Here is a 23,472-nt window from a genome sequence, read left to right as displayed (position 1 = left end):
TTATTAAAGTGGTGTTCTTTGATTTTTCGTAGAGTACTGTTATTTTCTGGTGGTCGGTATATAGGGGAAATCTTGTATTTTGTGTTGCAATCTTTAGCGCATTGCGCGATATGTCTGCTAACTGGAATGGGTGCATCTTTACCTTGTCGGATATGCTGGTTATGTAATATAACCCTGTTTCTCAAATTTCCCGTTTCTCCAATATAATCTTTGTTGCATCCGTTACATTTTATTGCATATATAACATTAGTGGCATCGCATGTTCCTGAAAATTTTATTTTGAACGACTGTCCATTAATATGAACTTAGGTGCTACCTAGAAGGCAGAGCTCCCTTGAAAAAGTCACCAGTGTCCCTTGAAAATTAAAGGAGTGCTGCTGGAATTATCTGGAATCCGTATTAGGAAGTTTATGTTCATTAAGATCTAGATTCTATTAAAATTTTAAGAATTGGTGATAATTCATGATTTCTGAATGAATGTCTTAGAATGCATTAAGGTGGAATGCGCCCCAAATTATTTTGCCGAATATTGTCATGAAATTTATACTGTACAAAATTCAGGATATATGCGATTGAGCTCCGGTTTTACTTTTACGCCATATTGTTCGTGATTTTTGCTATTGTGTCACAAACATGGCCCCTGACGTCACTTTTCGTGCAACGCCCAGTTCCGAGTGTTTTCGGCATTTTTCCTTCCCGCGCTCTGAATGTCATATCAATGAAAAATACAAAATAATTGTCATTTTGCAAACAGAAAAAGCTACTCAGCTGTATAAAATTCAGTGAAATGAAATTGACGCTTAGGACGTCAGTGACGATTTTGTGCCGTCAGAACGGAAAAATTCATATCAAGTTTTGCTAAAAATTTTGCCTTAAAATTCAGTTTATTAAAAATCGGCTCGATAAAAAAAACGTGTAATTTTGGTATGTTGTTTCGCAATGTGTGTACGCCTAGTAGACACATAAATACTTAGGGGTCACCGACTTTAATTTTTCGCAATATAACATAACTTTACCCCACATGGTTTGTGGCTATATGACGTCAGAGTAAAAACGAATGTATTTCAATTTACACAGCTCACGTTCGTGTTAAAAACGAGATGTCTTTATTATAAGAAATTTTCACGATATATTCGATCTCAACTTCAGATGCCATGTACTAGTGAAAGGAAACACCTTTGACAAAATGTATATCTTGTACTATTGTCCGTAAGTATTTGACCCGACACTCATCAATCTTCGCTAATATGTTCGGAAGTTTTCGTTACTTTACGCAATATTGTATCCTGAAATGAACTTTAACTACACAAATATTCTTTATAGTTAACCGTCTCACTTCCACGCACGTTACAACGAGTCTTGAATTACCGCAGACCATTTTTTAAATTCAATATAGTGAAGTGTTACCGTATTTGCTTTTATTCTTACAATGTCTTTTGCAACGATTTTCACGAATTCTAATTGTTTTCTCTTGTTATCTATTTTCCGGAGTAATTTGTCTTTTTTATCTACGATACCTTTAAAGATTTTATTCGACACTTACTACAAAATATCTTGAATACAAGTATATTTCTTTCAATAAATTAACCATAAAAAATGAATAGGTAAGTGTATTAATTTTCCGTCCTGTAAATTTTGGAGATAAAATTTGAAAAAAAGATGTTAGACTGAGGCTCCGAGATTGATGGCTAATCGTTTTGTCCCCGCAGCTACTTGCACATGCGACATTTTTTAAATCATAAAGAATACTTACGCAGTAGTTATTTCTCTACTGAGGGTCAGGTCAATACTTATGGACAATATATCCACTGTTTACTATCCATTTGTTATTCCTACTGATGGTTTCAAAATGCAAATTCGAAGCTTTAAGAATAGATGTCTTTTCTGTTACTAATCTTCTCAGTCTAATGCAAAATGCTAACTTAGCTTTCTAAAAAAGCTAGTATGCGGTCAGTTGATGATTTGATTTCGTGAAAATAGGTACTTAAACATGTTTTAAACATTTAGAAATTTCGTTCATATGTAATTTTATGATCGAGGGTTTGCCTGATTTTACCAGAAATATTTATCGACGCATGTCGGACTGTTGCTCCATTTCACATGTATAATCAGCACGAAAACAATACTTATATATTTATACCAGATTCTATATCTGATATGAAATGAATATTTTTTACACGGATTAATTTATTGTGAATCATGAAACAAATTCTACCAATTTAGACATCAATCTCCACATCTCATTCGTGCGAGATTACGTGTTGAGCGAAGAATCTGTTCTACACACATAATGCTGAGCAGTTGGTATCATTTTTTATATCCTTGGTAAACGACTAGCGATCGAAGTCCCGACCTTCCGCACGAGCGAGACAAAGACAGTGAGGTCATAGTAAGGCAGAGTAGCTAGTCCAGCGAACAGACTTTATTCTTTAAAAAAAGATCTTCAGATGACTATTATTGCAGCTGGTCAGACGCAGAGAATTTATTCTTGAGACAGTGTCTTTTTATTACAATCAAGCACAACTGCTGGTCTGATGCAAATAATTTATTTCTTAGCGGGAACCTTCTGATCAAGTGCAGTTACAAGCTCTTAATAATGAATACTAGAAAATATTTCATAAAACCCTCAATAGTTGCGGCGTTCAGATTTAAGAAGTACGGAAAAAGTAAAAGCCATATCTGTTTCTCCGGATGCTCTGGATATAGATATAGAAATGTAGTTTCGTGTTCAAAATCTAACCACTTGAATTTGAATAATTATAAGTCATATCTAGGAATCAACACACATAATGCATGTTGATTAACCAATTATCAAAAGTATTTTCGATAATGCGAAATGCCGTTTACATAATTTGCACCCTTTATCAAATAGCTCATTGAGATATTTCATATCTACAATTCTTCTTTTCGGAACAGGTCCGTGATCACCTGAATGTTATTACATGTTTTAAAAATTTCGACTTTTTCTTTAACACTTTCTTAGCAAATCTCACCAAATGTCTCTCAATACTTTCATGTCGATTCATTTCATCAATTCATTCCGAAATTACCGTTAATACATGCAGCTTCGTATATTCTTTAGATTATTTTGTTAAAAAAAATGACGATTAAACGTGTCATTTCTTTATGGGATAGGGGTAAAATATCGTCAAATATTGAAAAATTAAAGTCGGTGACCCCTAAGTATTTATGTGTCTACTAGACGTACACACACTGTGAAACAACATACCAAAATTTTACGTTTTTTTTATCGAGTCGATTTTTTATAAACTGGATTTTAAGGCAAAATTTGTAACAAAACTTGATGTGAGTTTTTCCGTTCTGACGTCACAATATCGTCTCTGACGTCCTAAGCGTAAATCCTTATCCGTTGAATTTTATACCATTAAGTAGCATTTTCTGAATGCAAAGTGACAATTATTTTGTATTTTTCATTGATATGACATTCAGAGCGCAGGAAAGGAAAAATGCCGGAAGCACCCGGAACTGGGCGTTGCACGAAAAGTGACGTCAGGGGCCATGTTTGTGACACAATAGCAAAAATCACGAACAATATGGCGATAAAGTAAAACCGGAGCTCAATCGCATATATCTTGAATTTTGTACAGTATAAATTTCAGGACGAAATTCGGCAAAAATATTTGGGGCGCATTCCACCTTAAGATTAAATCTTGACATGCGAAAACTCTACAAATATGCTATATACGAACTAAAGAAAGTTACGTTTCTTTTTAGAAGGAAGAAAGTGTCCAACTTTAATTAAGGCAAAAATACTGCTATGATAGACGTCTGGTATGGGAGAATGAAAATCAATTACATGTACAAAGCTTGTTTAAAATCCAAAAGACTAGCCATCTTTAAAAGTTAGTGATGAGAATTTTACCCAGAGAAAATCACTGTTTGCCGAAATTCTCGAAAACTTCTGTTTTATTTACTGAACTGCTAAGTAAACAGTCTATGACATTTTTATGGTTAATCTTTTAGCACTACTGGTATAGAATAGGAGTGGTAGTAGGAGCCTTTTTGATGTTTGATAATTCATAGGCAATAGGTTTTTTTCCTAGTAATAAACTCTGGTCAGTGATTTTTAAGCTTGTGGATGAAATATATGTGAACGGGGAGAAGAGCATTATGTGCTTTTCACAGTTCAATGCCTGTATATTTTGATCCCAAAACTTTTTTAAAAGTAAGTTTTATCTACAGACAGTACTTTGGAACCTGACATCACTAACAAAACACTTGTTAAATTTCCCATGAATGACTTTATTTTTTACAGTGCTTTTAAAACTCATAATAACTAAATAAAAAAATGAAATAAAAAAAAAAACAATAAAAAAAATGCTTGTGCTGAGGATCGAACTCCCGACCTTTGGTTTTCAAAGCGAACTCGCTAGCCACTGCACCAATGTGGAAATATGACGTTATCACCACAAATATAAGCATATATAATAAATTTCAGCTATGGAAGCGTGATGAAAATCGTTTTGAATTGAAAATATCTTATTTTATCTGTTTTTTCTTCGTAGAAAATGTATTTAGCACTAAATTCCTATTATCAAACGCTCATTTATATTTTTATTCAACGTTCAAAGCAGTAAGCGAAACGCTTTTGTCAACCGTAAATAGCAAGCGTCTACTGACGTCTTACTGATTAATTACTATGAGCATTGTGTGCTGGAAGAAACCCGAACAACACCGATTCCAAAAAAGTACCACGAATTTTCAACTTGATAGTAATTCTTTACACAGTTTTATTCATTTTGTTTTTCACACGTTTAACCGTAATGCGACGCTGTCGCCGCCGCTTCGCGGCGCCGGTAGCTCTGCTATAAAATTTGTACTCGTTCCCTTCTATTATGTGTGTACACAATTTACATCTAGGTCGTTCACATTTTCTTATTGTAGCCTGTTTGATCTTATCATCGTATCTTGCTCGCGTAAGGATCCTCTTCAAATTTTGTGGCTGTCTTTTGCTTTTAATAATAGAAGTTTTTCTTAAGATTTTCACCATCTTTTGGTCGTTTTCAAGGATAGGTAAATTAGTTTTAATATAATTGAATAATCCAGGGTTTCGAGGGTTAAATGTTGAAACATACGGAATAACTTCTTCTTCTTCATATTTCTTTACCTCTAGTAATTTCTTTCTTTCAAGTTTCAAAGCTTTTGCTATTCCTTGTTCTACGAAGAATCAAAGAACACCACTTTATTAAATTGTTCTTTACACAGTTTTATTCATTTTGTTTTTCACACGTTTAACCGTAATGCTCTGCTATTAAAATGTAAAGATCTTTCTCCACATCTTTTTTCCCCTATATATATATATATATATTGAGGATTTATCTAATGAGCACATACATTGGTATTAAAACTTTGATATCTACTGTGTAATACAATAATACTTAAATATCTTAACCGTGACGTACAGAATACATTCAATATAATAATGATATATGAATAGAAACAAATATGTCATAAGACGGCCTTCTAAAGAAAACGGGCTAGTTATGGTGTGTCCTTGTTTGATCGTTAACAAAATTAACCAAAAACATTAAGAATATACTACTGACATCATACAATCACTCTACTGAGTAATTACAAGCGTTTTTGAGTTACTGATCTGAAATCGGTCCCATCTCATAGATATTGTGACCTTGAACTTTTACTAGTATTCTGATCCCTGAAATAATATTGGAGTCATGTGAAGGTCGACTAAACTGAAACTGAAACTGATTTTGATTAAACGCTTATTTCTATATTATGACATATTCAATGGCGTTGTACATTTGACTAAATATGTTAAAACCATAAAACTGATATAAATGATGAAATGTAAAAACCCACAAACATTAAAAAAAGTTAACACCTGCTGTTATCGCATATAAAACAATTATTTAAAAAGTTAAAACAATGCCATAAGTCTCTAAAATACAGAGTACATGTATTAAGATACTTTTTGAAAGTACCAAGTGGTTTACTTTTGCGTAATTCTAACAGCAGTTCAGTCCACAGTTTTGGAAAAATAGTACAGAAACTTCTATCGTTAAATGTTTTGCACTTTTGTATGGAACAACATAACGACATTCTTAAGGAGAGAGTTTCAAATAAGCTTAGCTTTCTATTCAATCCTTCATGCCTTAATAATGTAGCGATTCATGTTGTAAATGTATATACATGTATAAATATGAATAAAATATTGTTTAAACCAACATAACGACATTCAAAATTTTCTGGCGATCTCAAATCTTGCCTACATACTCTGTAAGCAATTCTGTTAAATACATAGGTGCTCTGCCAGTGTGACAGCTATACATGCATAAAAGAAAAGTTAAGGACAGGTCTTGCACACATGTTTTGAATACGTTAGCTACACCATACATATTTTCTGATGTTGTTAATTCGTAGGTAATTCAACACTGTACAACATTTGCGATTTACTTGATCTTTAAAAGTTCAAAGTTTCGTCATGAAATGCGCCAAGATATCTAATTTTGCCTCCACGTTTGATATTATCACCAGCAATGTTAATCGAATTTGTAAAACATTTGTTCAATTGAGGTCTGCTACCAAACATAATAAATTCAGTTTTTGAAGTATTCATTTTCAGTTTGTTTCTATTCATCCAGTCATTGATTATAACTGCGCACCGTTCGAGGTCTCTGACCTCTTGTGATTCTACGGAAGCAGACGTGGGACGAAAACTTTTATTTGCTATATGATCATCAGCAAAACCCTAGACTGATATGGAGTTGGGAATAACATCAAAAAGAGTTCTAGCATAGATAAGATACAGGCCGGACCAAGGCAACTGCCTTGGGGCACACTGCATTCAAGATGGCGGTCTGATGAATATGCATTGTTGATATTGATCTTACAAGTACAAGGCCTTAAGTAGGAGTCTATCCATTGAAGAGCTGTTTCACAGACAACATTCTGTGCTTTTAGGACATATAGCAGAATGTAGTGGCCGACAGTATCAAATGTCGCACTTAAGTCAATTGTAATAAGGGCCATGACTTCCTGTTTCTCCATACCACTTAGAAGATCATAAACCAACCGAAGCAGCGCAGATTTACAGGAGTGATATTATATTTCCTATATGCAGACTGATTCTTAGGCAAATGACTACTTACATGTTTGTTTAATTTGTACAGAACAGCTTTCTCAATAGGTTTTGACAGATATGATAAATGACTCACAGGACGATAGTTGGAAATCTCTGGTTCAAGACCTGCTTTTTAAGCAAAGGTCTAATAACTGCTTGTTTGTATTTCACAGGCAAAACACCTTGTTGTAATACGAGATTCGTCAATTTAGTGATACTAGGGAGTTCATCTTCGTGTGATTTCAGAATACGTGTTTGCAAAATATCTAGCTATGAAGACGTAGTATTCAATTCACTGATGAGTTTTTTCACTTCACCTCGAGCCAGTTCAGTAAATTTGTCTAAATTGTGTACATCCCTTACATGAGGTTTAAAGTTTTGGTATTCACTTAAGGATTGACGTACTTGTATTCGTTTCTTACTGCTTTATACGACTCAAACTGATATGTTTTACCGTAACGCCTTCATGTACGCTCAGATCTTTTAACTTGTTTTAGATGTTGCAAATTTTCATTGAACCATGGATCGGGTTCTCTCTCTGTTATAGTTTTCTCGCTTAGAGAAGCGTGCTTATTCAGGACATTCTCTATTTCCGATTCAAACTCTTTCACAAACTTGTTGATATTCTGTGGATCGTCCTCTAGTTATTTATCTGCTTAAGGTTACTGTGACCTTGACTATTTAACCTTTCAACATAACAGGGATCATCTACTGGCCCACGGCAATAAACTTATGAAGTCAATCTGAATGAAATGATGAAAACTTGGATATGTTCAGTACTTTCTACTGTCGTATGCAAGTTTATATAGATCTATGTTTTATGGTGGTGCGTTCCCACACTTCGTCATTTATTTATCGATATTATTATTGATCAACCGAATATATATAATTCACTAAAAACTGTCAATGAAGTTCAGTCCCTCTTCAAAGTATTTTTATGTGCCATCAGCAGACGCCTGTTTGTGTTACAAAATAAAAAGTATTATTTGTTTGTGCTTTAAGCATTTGAAAGGTTCAACAAACGTCTCAGCTTGTATGACTACCATGTTTCAAAGGGTGGCAATGTATCTGTATAGATACACAGTGTATTGCCATTGTTTTTGAAAGAAGCCCAACAGAACATTTTCTTTGTAGTGAACTTCGTTGCAGCTAGAACACCACATTCGTATACTAAATGACAGATTTTGGGGTTTCTGAAGAATACATCCAAGGTCTGAGTTTGGTCATACAGTCTCAATTCTTTATTAGTATCATATATGGTGTATTCATTTCCAGACTGTATCTTGACAACAAATCTTCTATCACTTGACTTGTCTGGAGGTGTACCTTCCCCTAAACCTGGCAAAGGAGCGTTTTTTACGCGGATGCTATGTGTTGGTAAGTATTTATCCCACTTAGTTGTTTCTGACATCTTTATGTCTACGGTAAAGTTTTCCGTCATGAGTTTGCATATATTCTGATGACGTTTCCAGTGTTGTTTCTGACATTCTTTAGAACAGTAGCTTGCCTTCTTACACTTCGCACAATTTTTTAATTTGTTAGAATCAGTATGACAGAAACAGCATGTTTCTACAAGGTCTAGGATTTGTCGTGGATGCTGTTCTCCTCTGTTGTTTTTTTCAATTACATTCCTTGTTGTTATGATAGGTGGTATTGAATAAATAGTGCTTTCATCCTCCAACATACCGAAACTTTTCATCATTTCCATCTGACTCTTGTTTCCGTGTAACGACTTAGGAAGAACATTCGTGCCTGGGTTCCTTTCTGTATGAAGCGCAGGGCCTGTATGGTCTCGAATAGTATTTCCATCTATCGTGACCGGTGCTGAGTAATTTACTCCAATCCTTATGCCGCCACACTTGTTCTCAAATATATCATTGTTGCATATGTTTGCTGTTGATCTAGATTTCACCATCATTCCCCAAAGCCAGTTATCAAATATTTTGTTTCCAGAAACATCATACGATCCACCATCCAAGGATATTCCAGACATTCCATTTTGATAGATTAAATTATCATAGATAATGCATGAAGATCCTCCATCTGAATTCGATGTCTGTGTTAAACGGGACTCATCTTTACTTTCCAGATTGCCTCCGCACCAAATTCCTTCGTTTTGTATGACACAGTTTTTTACAACTCCTCTTCCTTTCGGTCCTATCGCAACGCCGTGGGACTGATTATCAAAAATTGTACATTTTTCAGCAATGGTAAAGCCTCCTTTCCTTGCTTCAATACCCAGCATTCTCATATTTCGAACAACACTGTTCTTTATCTTAAGAACGGATCCTTCAACACTAAGAGTGCCTCCACCACCACACCTGTCAAGTGTACAGTTGTCTATCAATGCATTTCCACCTAGACTAGCACAGATGCCGGCAAACCCACTTTCGCCGCTCGGAAGCGGACATGATACTTTTGCTTGCATCGCACTTTGCATTTTGCATCTATTGGAGGTTGGATTTATGCAACCGTCTCCACCTTTACAAAATGGATAGTGTTCGCAGCCTTTTTTACCGTTTGAAAATCTGCAATTGTAGAACGTTGCGTTCACATTCCCAACGATATATATTTGCCCTGTCTCGTTCGGAAAGGTCACATTTTCGAAATACACGTTGACTGCTGGTTCAAACGGAAAATGAGAACTTATTTTACTAGGATGTACCAAGGAAACCCCTAGTGGGCTATGGATTTCAACGCCTTCTTGTATACCAATGATTTGGACACTTTTTGTAGCGATTTCTCCTTGATGCAGCGCTATTTGGTAATTGCCTTTATAAAGTAGTAATGTGGTATAAGCCATATTTATCGACGAAGCCATTTCCCTGCCTAGAGTTGATTGATCTTTAATGATTTTGAATCGTACAAATGGATATTCAATTTGCATCCTGTATTCTTGTAAGCACTGGTTATTAAGATATCCAGCAACAGCTGCAGCTGCCAAACCAGCCGATTCCCAGGACTTCGGCAACACACCAAGACGAATAAGATCAGCAATTGCATATGCCTTCCAGGAATACGCTTTGTGCGCCATTGGGTCTTTTTGTATACATAAATCTGCATCACGTAATGCGTTTTCATAATCTGAAATTCTATAATAGGCAAGACTTCTGTTTGAAAAAAGTTTTGGATCAACATTACTCTGACTGGCAGTGATTGCTTCTGTATAACACTGAATGGCGTCTTGGTATTTCTGTGACTTAAAAGCGTCATTTCCAATCCTGCGCAATTGCTCTGGGTCTAATAGTGCAACGGTTTGATCTACTCCTACCAATGGTTCTGTTCCCGTCGATATAGCCATTGCCATACTACTTTGAATAATCTGTCTGTCCTTCTGTAAAAGGGGTGTCTTAATACCTGTAAGATCTCTGTAATCAGATTCAGCAATGCCGAGTGCCGGTATGATGCTCAACATTTGAGCTTGGCAGGCTAACGCCTCGTCTTGCCGCTGAAACAGGCTGTGGTATATTGCACTTGTTTGTAATAGCTTTGTGCTTTCAATATTAAAGCAAATATGCATCTGTTTCTTATTAGTCTTTGTAAACTCGAACAGATAGGTTTTTAATGTATTTGCATGGAGTGCTAATTTACTCCACATCTGTAATGAAGCTCTGCCTACATTTTCTTCTTTTAAAGCCTCTCTTGGCGACTGCGTCCTCTCAAGAGCCTTATTTATCATACGTGTTGCGCATTGAAGGATAAAAGCTTTTCGGTCTGAATCGGTCATATTCTCTCTGATAACCTCCTGCACTAACCGATGGACATAAATGGTACTGTCACCACATCGATTGAACAAAGAAAATCGTGCAAGTATTTCAACAACCTGCTTGACTCCTATTTCCTCTTGGAATGCGTCAAGAAGATCTTCGTCGCATATCTTGGGTGATCCAACATTCAAAATAGTCAGAGGGATTTCATCTGCATACAGAAATGCTGATGTTTCCATCACAGTAACTGCTGCACTTCCTATGTCTTCTTCTTCGGACTGCTTTTTTATGTAGTCGAAATTCAGTTTCCATGTTGTCTGTACAGCCTGGCGTTCTTTTGATACATCAAAATGAGATCTATTTGCTTTGAGTATTTTCAGCCTTTTTCGATTGAATTTTTCCAGATATTCTTTGAATGTACAGTGTAAGGTTTTTATATGTGCAGCTGCTTGTTCCAAAGCTAGCGGTAGACCTCCGAGCTCCTCTATCAATAATTCGAGACTGTCGTCGTTTTTATCATTCTTACAGCCCGAACGAATTGTCATAAAATAGACGCTTTCGTGTTTAGTCAATACATCTAGTGTTATGCAGTCCTTTAATTTGACATTGAACTCCTCCCCCGCTTCTTCCGCCTCCCTTCTAGATGTGATTATAATATGGCCTTTTGATTTCCTTTTCCAAGATCCGAGGAGCAACTCTTTCATACTACCTCTGATTTCCTCAATATCTGCATTGTCGATTACAAGCAGCCATCTATCTTGTATAGAGGACATCAATTTTAGCGTCTTTGTGAGTGTTTCTTTCGCATTTTTCCCAACTGTATTTGTGTCTATGGCTAGACGTTGTACAGAATCTTCCAATGCTTCGGTTGTTTCCGCCGACATCCAGAACACACCTCCTGGATAAAAACTTTGAAACGTCCAAGCATATTCAACAGACAAGGTTGTTTTGCCAATTCCGCCTAATCCACAAATAACTTGTACATGATGATCGCCTCTACGTCTTTGAAATTCGTCTTTAAGCTGTTCTAATTCATCATCTCGACTTACAAATGATGAAATTCTATCTGGTGGATAGAAGAAAACTTTGTCATTTGGTCTTTCTGGTGATAAATATTTAGCTAACTCCTCAATATCAACTCTATTTTTAGCGACGTCAGCTTTTGTATCATGTAGTGCAAGTTCGCTCTTTTTTATATTTTCTTTTGCATCCTCCAGTTCAGTCATAATGGTTATAACGTCTGTTTTTGTATTTTCAATATCAGTCCTAGAGTACAGTATCTCTGTCTTAGTATCGTGTAACGCAGTCCTGTTTTCAGCTGCTTCCAATGATACATCTTCCAAACGGCTTTCTAAGTGGTCAACTTTCTGCTTTGAATCAACAAACTCCAACTGCGTTTTACTAACATCAGATTGTACGTCTGTTATATCAGTTTTAATCTTTTCAGCGGTCTTAGAATGTAACTCATGTGCATCTTGCAAATACTTAACTGTATCTGTCAACGCATTCAGATTGCCTTTCAGTCCCGCACTGCCCGTCTCCAGGTTATTTATTTTATCAGTTGTTTCATTTAAAGTGCCTTCCATAGAAAGTACAGCACTATGAACAGCTTTGAAACTTTCACCTGTTTGTTGAACAATGTCAAGAATGAATTTACTTAGCGCTCTTGTTTCATTTTTCAGTTCCTGTACCAGCTTTACTCCAAGTGTTGTGCCTTCTAGAAACTGCACTCCTACAAGAAACAGAGTTTGAAATAAAATTTGCGCACAATTATCAAAGAACCAAAACAAGAGCTGTCAGAGGAGAAAGCGTGTTCGCCTATTTCGATGTTTGATAGTAAAGTAGGACATATATGAGGAAACTAGAGCTACCACTGCAGTGATTAGTACTCCCTCCTATTGTATGACGATGATGTTGGACAACTTTGAATCAAATTTATTCAGTAATAATAGTGAAAGTATATCAATACTTCAACCAGAATTTCTATGCATAAAAGGGACAAAATTCATGGAATATTTCTGCCAGAACAATGCACTTTGTCTCATATGAGTTGAATGATGATATGAAACTATTGCAAGCTTGAATCAAATCTATGTTGTTGAATATTTGTTTTAAGTTCGAAGCAAATCAATTAAGAAATAACAGAGATAAAGTGAAAGTGCTTTTTTTGTTTGTTTGTTTTGGGTTTAACGCCGTTTTTCAACAGTATTTCAGTCATGTAACGGCGGGCAGTTAACCTAACCAGTGTTCCTGGATTCTGTACCAGTACAAACCTGTTCTCCGCAAGTAACTGCCAACTTCCCCACATGAATCAGAGGTGGAGGACTAATGATTTCAGACACAATGTCGTTTATCAAATAGTCACGGAGAACATACGCCCCGCCCGAGGATCGAACTCGCGACCCCGAGATCCGTAGACCAACGCTCTTACCTACTGAGCTAAGCGGGCGGGCTAAAGTGAAAGTGCACCAAAACTTTGATCAAGATGCGGATGCCGATGCCGATGCCGATGCCGATGTGGACACCGATGCTGACGCATGCTAAATTTCAAACAAGTACTTCCAGTATTTCTAAGATAATGGCAAAGTAGCAAATGATTGATAAGGTGTTTTATTCAATATATGTATATACACGTATCCTGCGTCGTTTCAAAAGTTAGTTTATAATAAAAGAGTCTAGCCACATATAATCATAATACTAATCTTTAGAATATGCATATATTGCTCGAGATATACCTTTGCCACCGAAATAGGTAAAAGCAGTACACTTAATACTTGATAATTATAGCTTACTCTTTTAACAACGTTATAAGACATTATAAAAAATTACCTCACTTATCATTAAACTAACCATTTGTTTGCCAGTGAGTCAGTTTCGCTAGAATTGCTGTTTCATCCTGTACCGGAAGTTGCAGGTTCCGAATAAACTGGTGCATTAGCTGGAATGAGTTTTGATACTTGATGACGTCCCACTCAGAAAAGTTGCAATGAGCCCAAGGATTCCGAATGTCTGCACGTACCTATAACATATAGTCTGCAGTATAGTTTACATAAGTTCTATCATGATAGCATAGTCTTCAAAACAAAATCTCTAGCGATCAAAGTGTGTTTCATTCCCTATTAGAAATTATCTGTATAGCCCACGAAATTATTTCGTAAGAACTACATTGCAATGATCGGCCGTGGATTAAAGAAGGCATGGATATACTGAAAAAAAAACATGCAAGATTCCTCTTTACGAAAATTGCATTTCGCCTCCTTGGCCAGTAGCAAAGAAGTAGAGCGAGTAACATTCATACAAAATGTATACATAATGACCATTTCTCCATATAACTCATCCAAAGACTCGTTAAAACCCAAAGAGCAATTTTCTTTATTTACTTATCATTTCGCCGATAATTGTGCCAATATTTACCGAAAACATTGGAAAGGTTCCTTGACACAGAATCATTTAAAGTTTGGACATAACATTCCAATAAATGTCAGTTTTTAAAATACCTTGTCGCAGACGTGTCTTCATTACTATCAAGTTTTAAATTTTTAAAACAAATCTGAATTCCGATAATCGAAGTTAGTAAAAAAATTTTATCAGTTTCCGATACTGAATGGGTATTGGGTAAAGTGAATTATTTTAACTGAGAAATATATATCCCATAAAATGTTGCGCGCAAATTTCCATTACTAAACTTGAGTCGAAGTGAGTGAGTTGGGTTTTACGGCGAATCGACACAAAATGGTCATATATCGCCGAAAATCCAGAAGGAAACAATAGTATCCGAATAGTTAGTTTGAGTTCCCGGAAATAAATCGTAATAATCATTACAAGCGTGAAGTTAACAGAACAGCGGGAAACGAAAGACCCGTGGTGACATTTCAACTTCATTATTTCACGCTTTCTGCTTCATGATTTCACGATTTCCACTTAATGAATTCACGAATTCATGATTCCTGCTTCCTGATTTCACGATTTCCACTTCATGAATTCACGATTTCACGATATAACTTCACGATTTCGCGATTTCACGATTTCCACTTCATGAATTCACGATTTCGCGATTAAACTTCACAATTTCACGATTTCGCGATTTCCACTTCACGATTTCACGAATTCACCATAAAACTTCACGATTTCATGATTTCTTGAGTTCACGATTTCACCATTAAACTTCACGATTTTACGATTTCGCGATTTCGCGATTTCCACTTCACGAATTCACGATTTCACGAATTCACGATTTCCACTTCAAGAATTCACGATTTCTCGATTTCACGATTTCATAATTATAGTACAATTTCAACTTTTCGCGACTTTATTAGTCACATAACTAATGTGTGACGTAGAAAACCGCCGGTGACATGTAAGATGGCGTGTTATATATTTGCACAACCAGGTTTAGTTATTGAAATTGGAAACTGACCGAAAATGCCTCAACTGATGAGGAAATAGACTTACATACAATACTTTTGGAATGCATTATTGCTTTAAATGTGAAATTGTTTCAGTCCCTTTTTTCGGTTTTAGTAAGCTCCCCATCTTTGTTCTATGAAATGAAAAGCGAAGCATCTTATTCACGTGTAAGCTATTGCCACCTGCTGTGTAAATGGTATGCAAACTGAGTTGATCAAGAGAATGGCCTTACCACGAGGGCCGTTCAAAACGTAAAAAAGCGGCTTAGACGTTTTACTACGTTACAGGAAAGGATATATATACAAAATATAAATTCAATCCATGCAAGCATTCTCTTTTAAATGAACGGAAACCAATGTGTCTATGGACGAAAAGACGGATTCCAAAATAACGGAAAGACCGACGGACAATTGCAATGCTTAATGCCCCGTCGCCATAAATGGCGGGGGCATAATAAACATACTTATATATTTTGGAATTGTCTAAAACAGTAATGCTACTTGGGCATCTTATTTGTTCATACATGTTTTAGTGTTGAAAGTATCCAATACTGTGTTGGTACAGGCACCATTATTTCTCCCCAACCTCCACACAGACGTATGCAGGAGTATAATCTCATCCTCGGTAACCCAGGCCATTCATTACGTATACACTTCATTGAATGGAGAGTAACGGAATGGATTGGCCAATTGGAATATTGGAATAGTGAAATAAAAAAAATCACGAAATCGTGAAGTTTAATGGTGAAATCGTGAATTTGTGAAGTGGAAATCGTGAAATCGTTAAGTTTAATCATGAAATCGTGAAATCAAGAAATCGTGAAGTTTAATCGTGAAATCGTGAAGTGGAAATCGTGAAATCAGGAAGCAGAAATCGTGAATTCGTGAATTCATGAAGTTGAAATCGTGAAATCATGAAGCAGAAAGCGTGAAATAATCAAGTTGAAATGTCACAAGGGGTATTTCGTAGGAAACAGCAGTATTGTTATTACTGTTGGAATGTTGAATTCCTTCAATGCAGTTAAAAGTAATGGAGAAGAAACAAATTTTACTTAAGCTTTAATAGTAACCTTGACCTTTAACCGACACGCATAGATCATGCATTGACACATTGTTTCATCATGAGGAAAGTTTGTGTGTAGTACATTGTACTTAGATAATCCATCAATGTATATTAAAGTTATGGAGCAGAAACATTTTTTACTTAACCTTTAATAGTGACCTTGACCTTTGACCTACTATCACAAGTCATGTACGTGCATACTCTACATACTGTCCTCTGTATTTATTTATTCATTTGGGTGTTACGGCGCACCAACACAGTATAGGTTATATGGCACCAAACAGGACTACAAATTTTGGTTTCACATCTCATTTACATCGAAATAAAAACATGAAGTATGGAATCAAAATTTGCATACTTGTCCTCTGTAAGCATATCATGTTTTATGAACCTAGCTTGAGTATGTTTTTAGATATCGCAGGATCCAGACTTGCGGACGGACAAACGGGCAGAAACATTTGGGTATTTATGTGGCTACTATTTTGTTCTCTCTATTGCTCTTCTAGCCACGTAAAAGAAAAATAGCCACATATTTTATTTTTTTTATATTTGTTCATTTTTTTTTCAAGATCAGAAACGTATGTCTCGCCAGCATTTATCTTAATAAGGCAGAATTTAGGAAATAAAACGTTGAAGTTAATGTTAAGAAGGGAAACCTACACTGAGAATGGGCTACGTAGACTATATGGGTAAAAATCTAAGGGCCGTTACTCAAAGAATAATTATTAAACTGTAAAACCTTAAATATATGCTTTACTAGGATTGCTACTGACCTCTCCTATGAAGTCGTATTTAAATCCAACCAAAAGTACAGAAGTTGTTCAAATTTATGAATTCCCATCGTATGATAATTGTTAAACACAAACAAAAATGAAATAGTTAACTGTTTAAATATACTGAGAAATTATACAGTTGAAACAAACCTTAATTAAGATGGGTGAATGGATGTATGGGTGGATGGATAGACGGACACTCAGACAGAAGTGATAATATATATATATATATATATATATATATATATATATATATATATATATATATATATATATATATATATATATATATATATATATATATATATATATATATATCCTCACCCGACCCCTCACAAAAGTAGCAACACAGTTAATGACAACAATAGCCAAAATTATTAATACCTTTTCAGCTGTTTGCTTTGGCAAAGCAGGGAATTTATCAATATTGATAATGATTCCCAGTAGTGCCGACGAGTCACACGTATCATCAAACCCGGTATAGTGGGTCATACTAGTTATCATGAACAATTTGGTTAGGTCCACATCGCTAGTTACATTGTAGTTGTATTTCTGTACATCTTTCTTCCCTTTCACCTTTGGTATAGCACTGTTGTTGTTAATTGCCTCATAGTTCAGCTCTTTGTTTGTAGGTTTATATCGTATTAGATATTTGGCGAATGTTTGTTTGTCAACCTGGTCTGTGCGTTTCAAAGCGCTGTACAATTTGCTCACAATGGGAGGAATGTACTGTCTTAAGGCAGGAGATATGATGCTGTGCAGACATATTCCAACAATAAGCCATCGCTTCTGATCGTCTTCTATGTCGGGTTTTACAACTGAAATATATAAAAGCAGAACATCTACGATAACGCTAAGGTAAACTAACAGCAGTGCCTTTTTGTTTAATAAGCACAAATGTTTTATTCGGGATTTAATCTTGAAATTTAGTTTAGAAATTTTGTTTTCGCTTGCGCGGATGCAGCTAAGCAAAGCATTTCATATGAGAAATTTGACTCACTTATAATAAATTTAGCCAGGTTAACCGGCTGTCGAGACTGTTCGGCAGTTCTCAGTTCTCGGACTACCCCGTTATTTGTGACCGGTGTAATCCCTTATTCGCCGTGTTCCGTTATATTTAAATTTTATTGATATTAAACATGCCAACAAAAAAACTCATATACAGTGCGAGAACGGTTATTAACAAAATAAATATATTTAACAGATTAGAACCTTAAAGTTATTTGATGGGCCAATGAGTATATCTTTATAAAGGTATTATAAGCAAACACACTACTATGACAACAGATTAACCACTTTGCAAAAGTAATAATTACAATCCAAGGATCAACTATTAACTCGCTATTATTATAGTTTGTTAGATAATCATAATAATGAAATATACATTTTAAATAGTTTTGCACATGTTTACAATCAAATAACAGTGGTTGCACATTTATTATCATGTCGTTTAGTTTAATCATATTTCATTTGCTCTTTACATTTTTACAATAACAGAACTTATGCAAAGCACACAGAAATAAAGCAAAAAGGGTTGGGCAACAAGTTTTTTCAACATTAATGAATGCCCTCCCCTAAGAAAAACGTATAAAAATTGATCGGCTGACAAATAACCTAAAGCAGCAAAATACAATGTAAGTGAGCAACATTTAAGTTTTGGTTGTTTTAAAACCAAATAAGAAACAGTTTGAAGAGATTGAAAAAGTTGATGTCAGTTACCACAAGGATAAAGAACAAAAACTAGAATCACGAGGGATGTAATTTAGGACTATTAATGATACACATGCAAATCACTGTTCAAAACAATTGCTATGTTTTATAGATAAATAGTTCTTCATTTTCTCCTAGTAACAGCTAATACCAAAAAAAAAACAGTCTAAATTCAAATGATGAAAATGTCGAGTCAATTTAAAAAGTTTTGTGCGTTGTTCGTTAAAAGTTGGACATTGGAAAAAATAATACGGCTCCACAGTAAAATGTTGAATTTACACAAAGATGATTTAGAAAAAGGTCATTGTTAAGTTACTGCACTTATTTCTTATTCTTGCATGATATACTGAATAACGTCTTTCACCAACAAGATAATAAGAAGGAACCAGCGGTGCTTGAAATTGTTTCTTTAATCTACTTTTGAAAAAAAACTTAGTGATGGTTAATTCCGACTTTCAAGTTTGTTGGTTTTTTGTTGTTGTTTTTTTTTTCAGTTTTTTTATTAAGTGGCACTTTTCGGAAATTATTTTTGTGTCAATAAAAAGAATGCAAATAAGGGGGTTATGCCTTTAAATCATCAGTAAGTCAAATTCTAATATCAGTGGCCATGTTTAAAGCATAAAAAAGTGCAGTTTTGCATCTTTTTGTTAAAAAGTTGGAAAAAATCTCAAAGGCCATAAAAAACAGTTAGGCTATGGCCAAAAATTTAGGGTAGGTCGGGATACCGGAAACAAACATTTGTTTACGCCTAAGTATAGACGAAGAGTTTGAGACACGATTAGGAGTCTTTCAATTCAATTTCTAACTAGCTTTGAATCTCATGCTGGCTCGAATCTCGACATTCAACCTTATAACATGTTGAATTTCGATTCCAAGCTACCGAATAAGATAGAAATTGAATTTTGCAAAGAGTCTAATTTCAAAATAGCATTTAATTTCTAGTAAGCTCAATGATCGAAATTTATAATTATAAACTTCCAAAAGCCGAATTTCGAACTGATATTAAATTAACAGCCTGTTTGGGGGTTTCTATAGGCTATTTACTTTGTTGCGATTTTTTTTTTTCATTAGATTCACGTTTAATACGAATAGATTTTGATTTTTGCCGGTCTCTCTTTCGCGAAGAACGACGTATTTCACTGTCATACCAGGGCCGATCCTTCGGTCGAATTGTTACAAAAGATGTAGGTATACATTGTTTGGCAAGCTCTAAAAAGGTCGGAGTAAACGATGTACTGGCCGTGTGTAAGGATATTCCAGTCATTATTACTTATAAGTTCGTTTTGTTTACTGAAATCTGCAGCTTATAATTCCTAACCCTACGTTTATACGGTGCTGAACATTTCAGTGAAATGTCAATATGGACGTATGTTTCAAAATGATCATTAATATCATTACCAGTTGGATATACACCTGAATTGCAAGTTATAATTTCATCCGTGAGTGCTATAGGATCAATATGTGTAGACGAAGAGTTTGAAGCACGATTAATAAAACGGTCATGTGCATGTTTTGATATTAGAATAGCGTCGTTTCTTGTCGATTTTTAATTATTGTGATCAAACTAGCCTGTTTGGGGTCCTTAATCATGACAAAACAACTGATTGTGAAGAATTTCATAAAAGTTTGGTTCTGCATGTTTCACAAATGATTTTTTTCTCAATTCTAACACGATCCGATTCATTTTCCTATTAAACAAAGAAGGCTGAAAACAGTGAATTATTATACAACAATTGCCCCATGTGGTTCTGGGACGATGTATGTATGAAAAGAATTGGAACCACTGCCTTACCCTTGCATGATCGTAAGAGGCGACTAATAGGGTCTTAACACTTGGTTTTGCAGTAACTCTGTGATTCCAGCAGGTATGCAAATTTTAATTCCATACCTCATGTTTTTATTTCGATGTAAATGAGATGTGGAACCAAAATTTGTAGTCCTGTTTGGCGCCATATAACCTTTACTGTGTTGGTGCGCCGTTAAACCCAAATAAATAAATAAATTATACAATGATTCACTGTTCTGACATCACAATTATTACATCATAGCGTCACGGCATAGCGGCGCGCTGGAAAAGAAACCAACTGAAAACGGACACATATTTAATGAATGCCGTCAAGGTCAGGATGTACTTTAAAGTCCTTGATAACGTGTTAGAATCGAAATAATAGGCCCAGATCTCATTTAGTGATTTGCTCTTGAATAAAATCATTGTTTGTCGTTCAGATGCGTATTATTCTACATCACTCGGGCTGCGCCCTCATTCCTTCGTATCTGAACTCCAAACAATGATTTATTCAGCGACAAATCACTAAATGAGGTATATCACTTCTTAAATAAATCTTGTTCAAGCTCTTTTCTTGCAAATTTGTACTTCAAGCAATTTCGGACGCAAACTTTTACTTTGAAAATAGTGTCCAACTCTCGGAACATGACATTAATTGTGTTATTGTACAAAATTTGTCCTGATCAGGGTTGTATACCTTCATTTGTGCAGCATCAAGTGGCCCTTTGATGTTTTAAAAAACAGTTTGTTTTGATAAAAGCCTTGTCATATTTTCATGAAACTTGGTAAGAGACAGGACGTGAAGTGGTTGCATACTTACTTCACGCGATTGAAATAGTTGAAAACTTGCAAAATGGCGGATATTTGCCAAGATTATCGCACTGCTTTTTTCATTAGGTAGGTGGGTTTCTATGGTATTTTGAACTCTACGGATATGTGCATGCATCTGTTCTATGTCTACATGATTAATATCATTAACAGTTGGATATACACCTGAATTGCAAGTTATAAATTCATCCGTGAGTGCTATAGGATCAATATGTGTAGACGAAGAGTTTGAAGCACGATTAGGTTCTTTTATGATGTAACAGGTAAGTGGGTTTCTGTGGTATTTTGAACTCTACGGATATACGCATGCATCAGTTCTATGTCTACGTCTCATTCGGTTTTGCGTTTCAGCGTCGTAGGCTTCGAATTGTCAAAGATATTGAAGGTACAAAATGGTTATGTGCATGTTTTGATATTTGAACGGCGTCGTTTCTTGCCGAATTTTTAATTATTGTGATCAAACTATCCTGTTTGGGGTCCTTAATCATGACAAAACAACTGATTGTGAAGAATTTCAGAAAAGTTTGGTTCTGCATGTTTCACAAATGATTATATACTCAAATAAATCTTCCAAGCTATTTTTGTTGTAAACTTGTACTTCAAGCAATTTTGCACGCAAACTTTTACTTGGAAAATAGTGTCCAACTCTCGGAACATGTTACTTGTGTTACTGTACAAAATTTATATATTGTTAATATATATCTTACAAGCATAAAGTAAACACAAAAGAAGACCATTTTCTTTTCAATTTATTTTAGAAATTAAATATTCCCAAGAAAGGCAATTTCAATATTGAATATTATCATACCGTTTGCAATATCTATTATATATCTATTACAGAAGGTGAGCATATTAAAATTGCACTGTCCGTTCGTGCGTGCGTCCGTGTAAATTCTTGTCCATGCTGTAACTCTGCCATCCAAAGGTATTTTGAAATAACTTGGCATAATGTTCACCATAATGAGACGACGTGTCATGCACAAGACGCAAACCCCTAGTTTCAAGGTCAATGTCACATTTAGAGGTCAAAGGTTAACAGGGCTGTTTCGTTTCCGGTCCATAACTCTGCCATCTATGAAGGGATTTTAAAATAACTTGGCATAAATGTTTACCAAAATGAGACGATGTGTCATACGCAAGACCCAGATCCCTGGCTCCAAGGTCAAGGTAGGTCTAAGAGGTCAAATGTTAACAGGGTCTATTTCGTGTCCGGTAAATAATTCTGTCATCCATGAAGGGATTTTGAAATAACTTGGCAAAAATTTTACCATAATGAGACACTGTGTCAAGCGCAAGATCCAGACCCCTAGCTCCAAGGTCAAGGTAACCTTTGGAGAACTTTTTTGGACTGGTAACAAAATGACTCATACCTAAACTATTCTTGCATATTTTTCGCAGACAATTGTAGCATTCTTGGGCACGCTTTGGGAGCATTTGTCACTAATAGTGACAGCTCTTGTCTATAAATATAATTGAAGTAAACCGAGACCTTTTCTTTGCGCTATATGTAAACATTTTCACTCGTGCGAAAAATCGATGGTTGTATTTTTTTCCATATGACTAAAATAAAAAACTGTGATACTCTCTATCCCAAAGTGAACTAAATTTGCATTTAAAATAATAGTAAAAAAATTACCTACCTTGAATTGAAGTAAACTCATTGGCTGTATCAACAATTATAACTTCCGCTTCCGGTTCATTCAGTCGTGAAGAAAAATCTTGAAAGTTGAAAGAAGAAGAAAAATTTTGAAGATTGAAGGCACTCATTTCACCATTCTTTGGAGCCACAGGGGTATTTCTATGTGAAGCCTATAAATATAAAAAAGAAACCTCTATTTTATATACAATGTACACAATGGTCAATTGTGTTCAAGTTTACAACACACTAAATAACTGTTTTTTCTTTATTCTATATAGAATTGACATATTTCCAATGGCTGAAGCACACATCAGGACCCATTTTAAATGTCTATACCTTACATTTTCTTGAAGAATATTGTCAGTGCTGAATAAAAATCAACAGAGGAGTGGGGGTCATGTCTGATGCAAGAAATATATTTTCAGTCGAATACACAAACTGCAAAATCGGCTAAATAA

At 35.3% G+C, this 23,472-nt stretch overlaps 1 protein-coding gene across 1 annotated transcript; it reads right to left on the bottom strand.

The window, feature by feature from the left end:
- Positions 1 to 3,390: 3,390 nt before the first annotated feature.
- LOC128559415 (uncharacterized) lies at positions 3,391 to 23,193 on the bottom strand. The gene is made up of 4 exons (XM_053550901.1): positions 23,016 to 23,193; positions 17,436 to 17,869; positions 13,660 to 13,828; positions 3,391 to 12,541 (listed from the first exon to the last, which is right to left on the bottom strand). Exons 1-4 carry the CDS (start codon positions 23,140 to 23,142, stop codon positions 8,142 to 8,144), a joined length of 5,130 nt encoding a protein of 1,709 aa, XP_053406876.1. The 5' UTR covers positions 23,143 to 23,193; the 3' UTR covers positions 3,391 to 8,141.
- Between the last annotated feature and the right edge of the window lie 279 nt (positions 23,194 to 23,472).

This window comes from Mercenaria mercenaria, chromosome 9 (assembly GCF_021730395.1).
Source record: "Mercenaria mercenaria strain notata chromosome 9, MADL_Memer_1, whole genome shotgun sequence".
Taxonomy (NCBI): Eukaryota; Metazoa; Mollusca; class Bivalvia; order Venerida; family Veneridae; genus Mercenaria; species Mercenaria mercenaria.
Note: the sequence above shows the minus strand (reverse complement) of the source record. Positions and strands in the feature narration are given on the sequence as shown.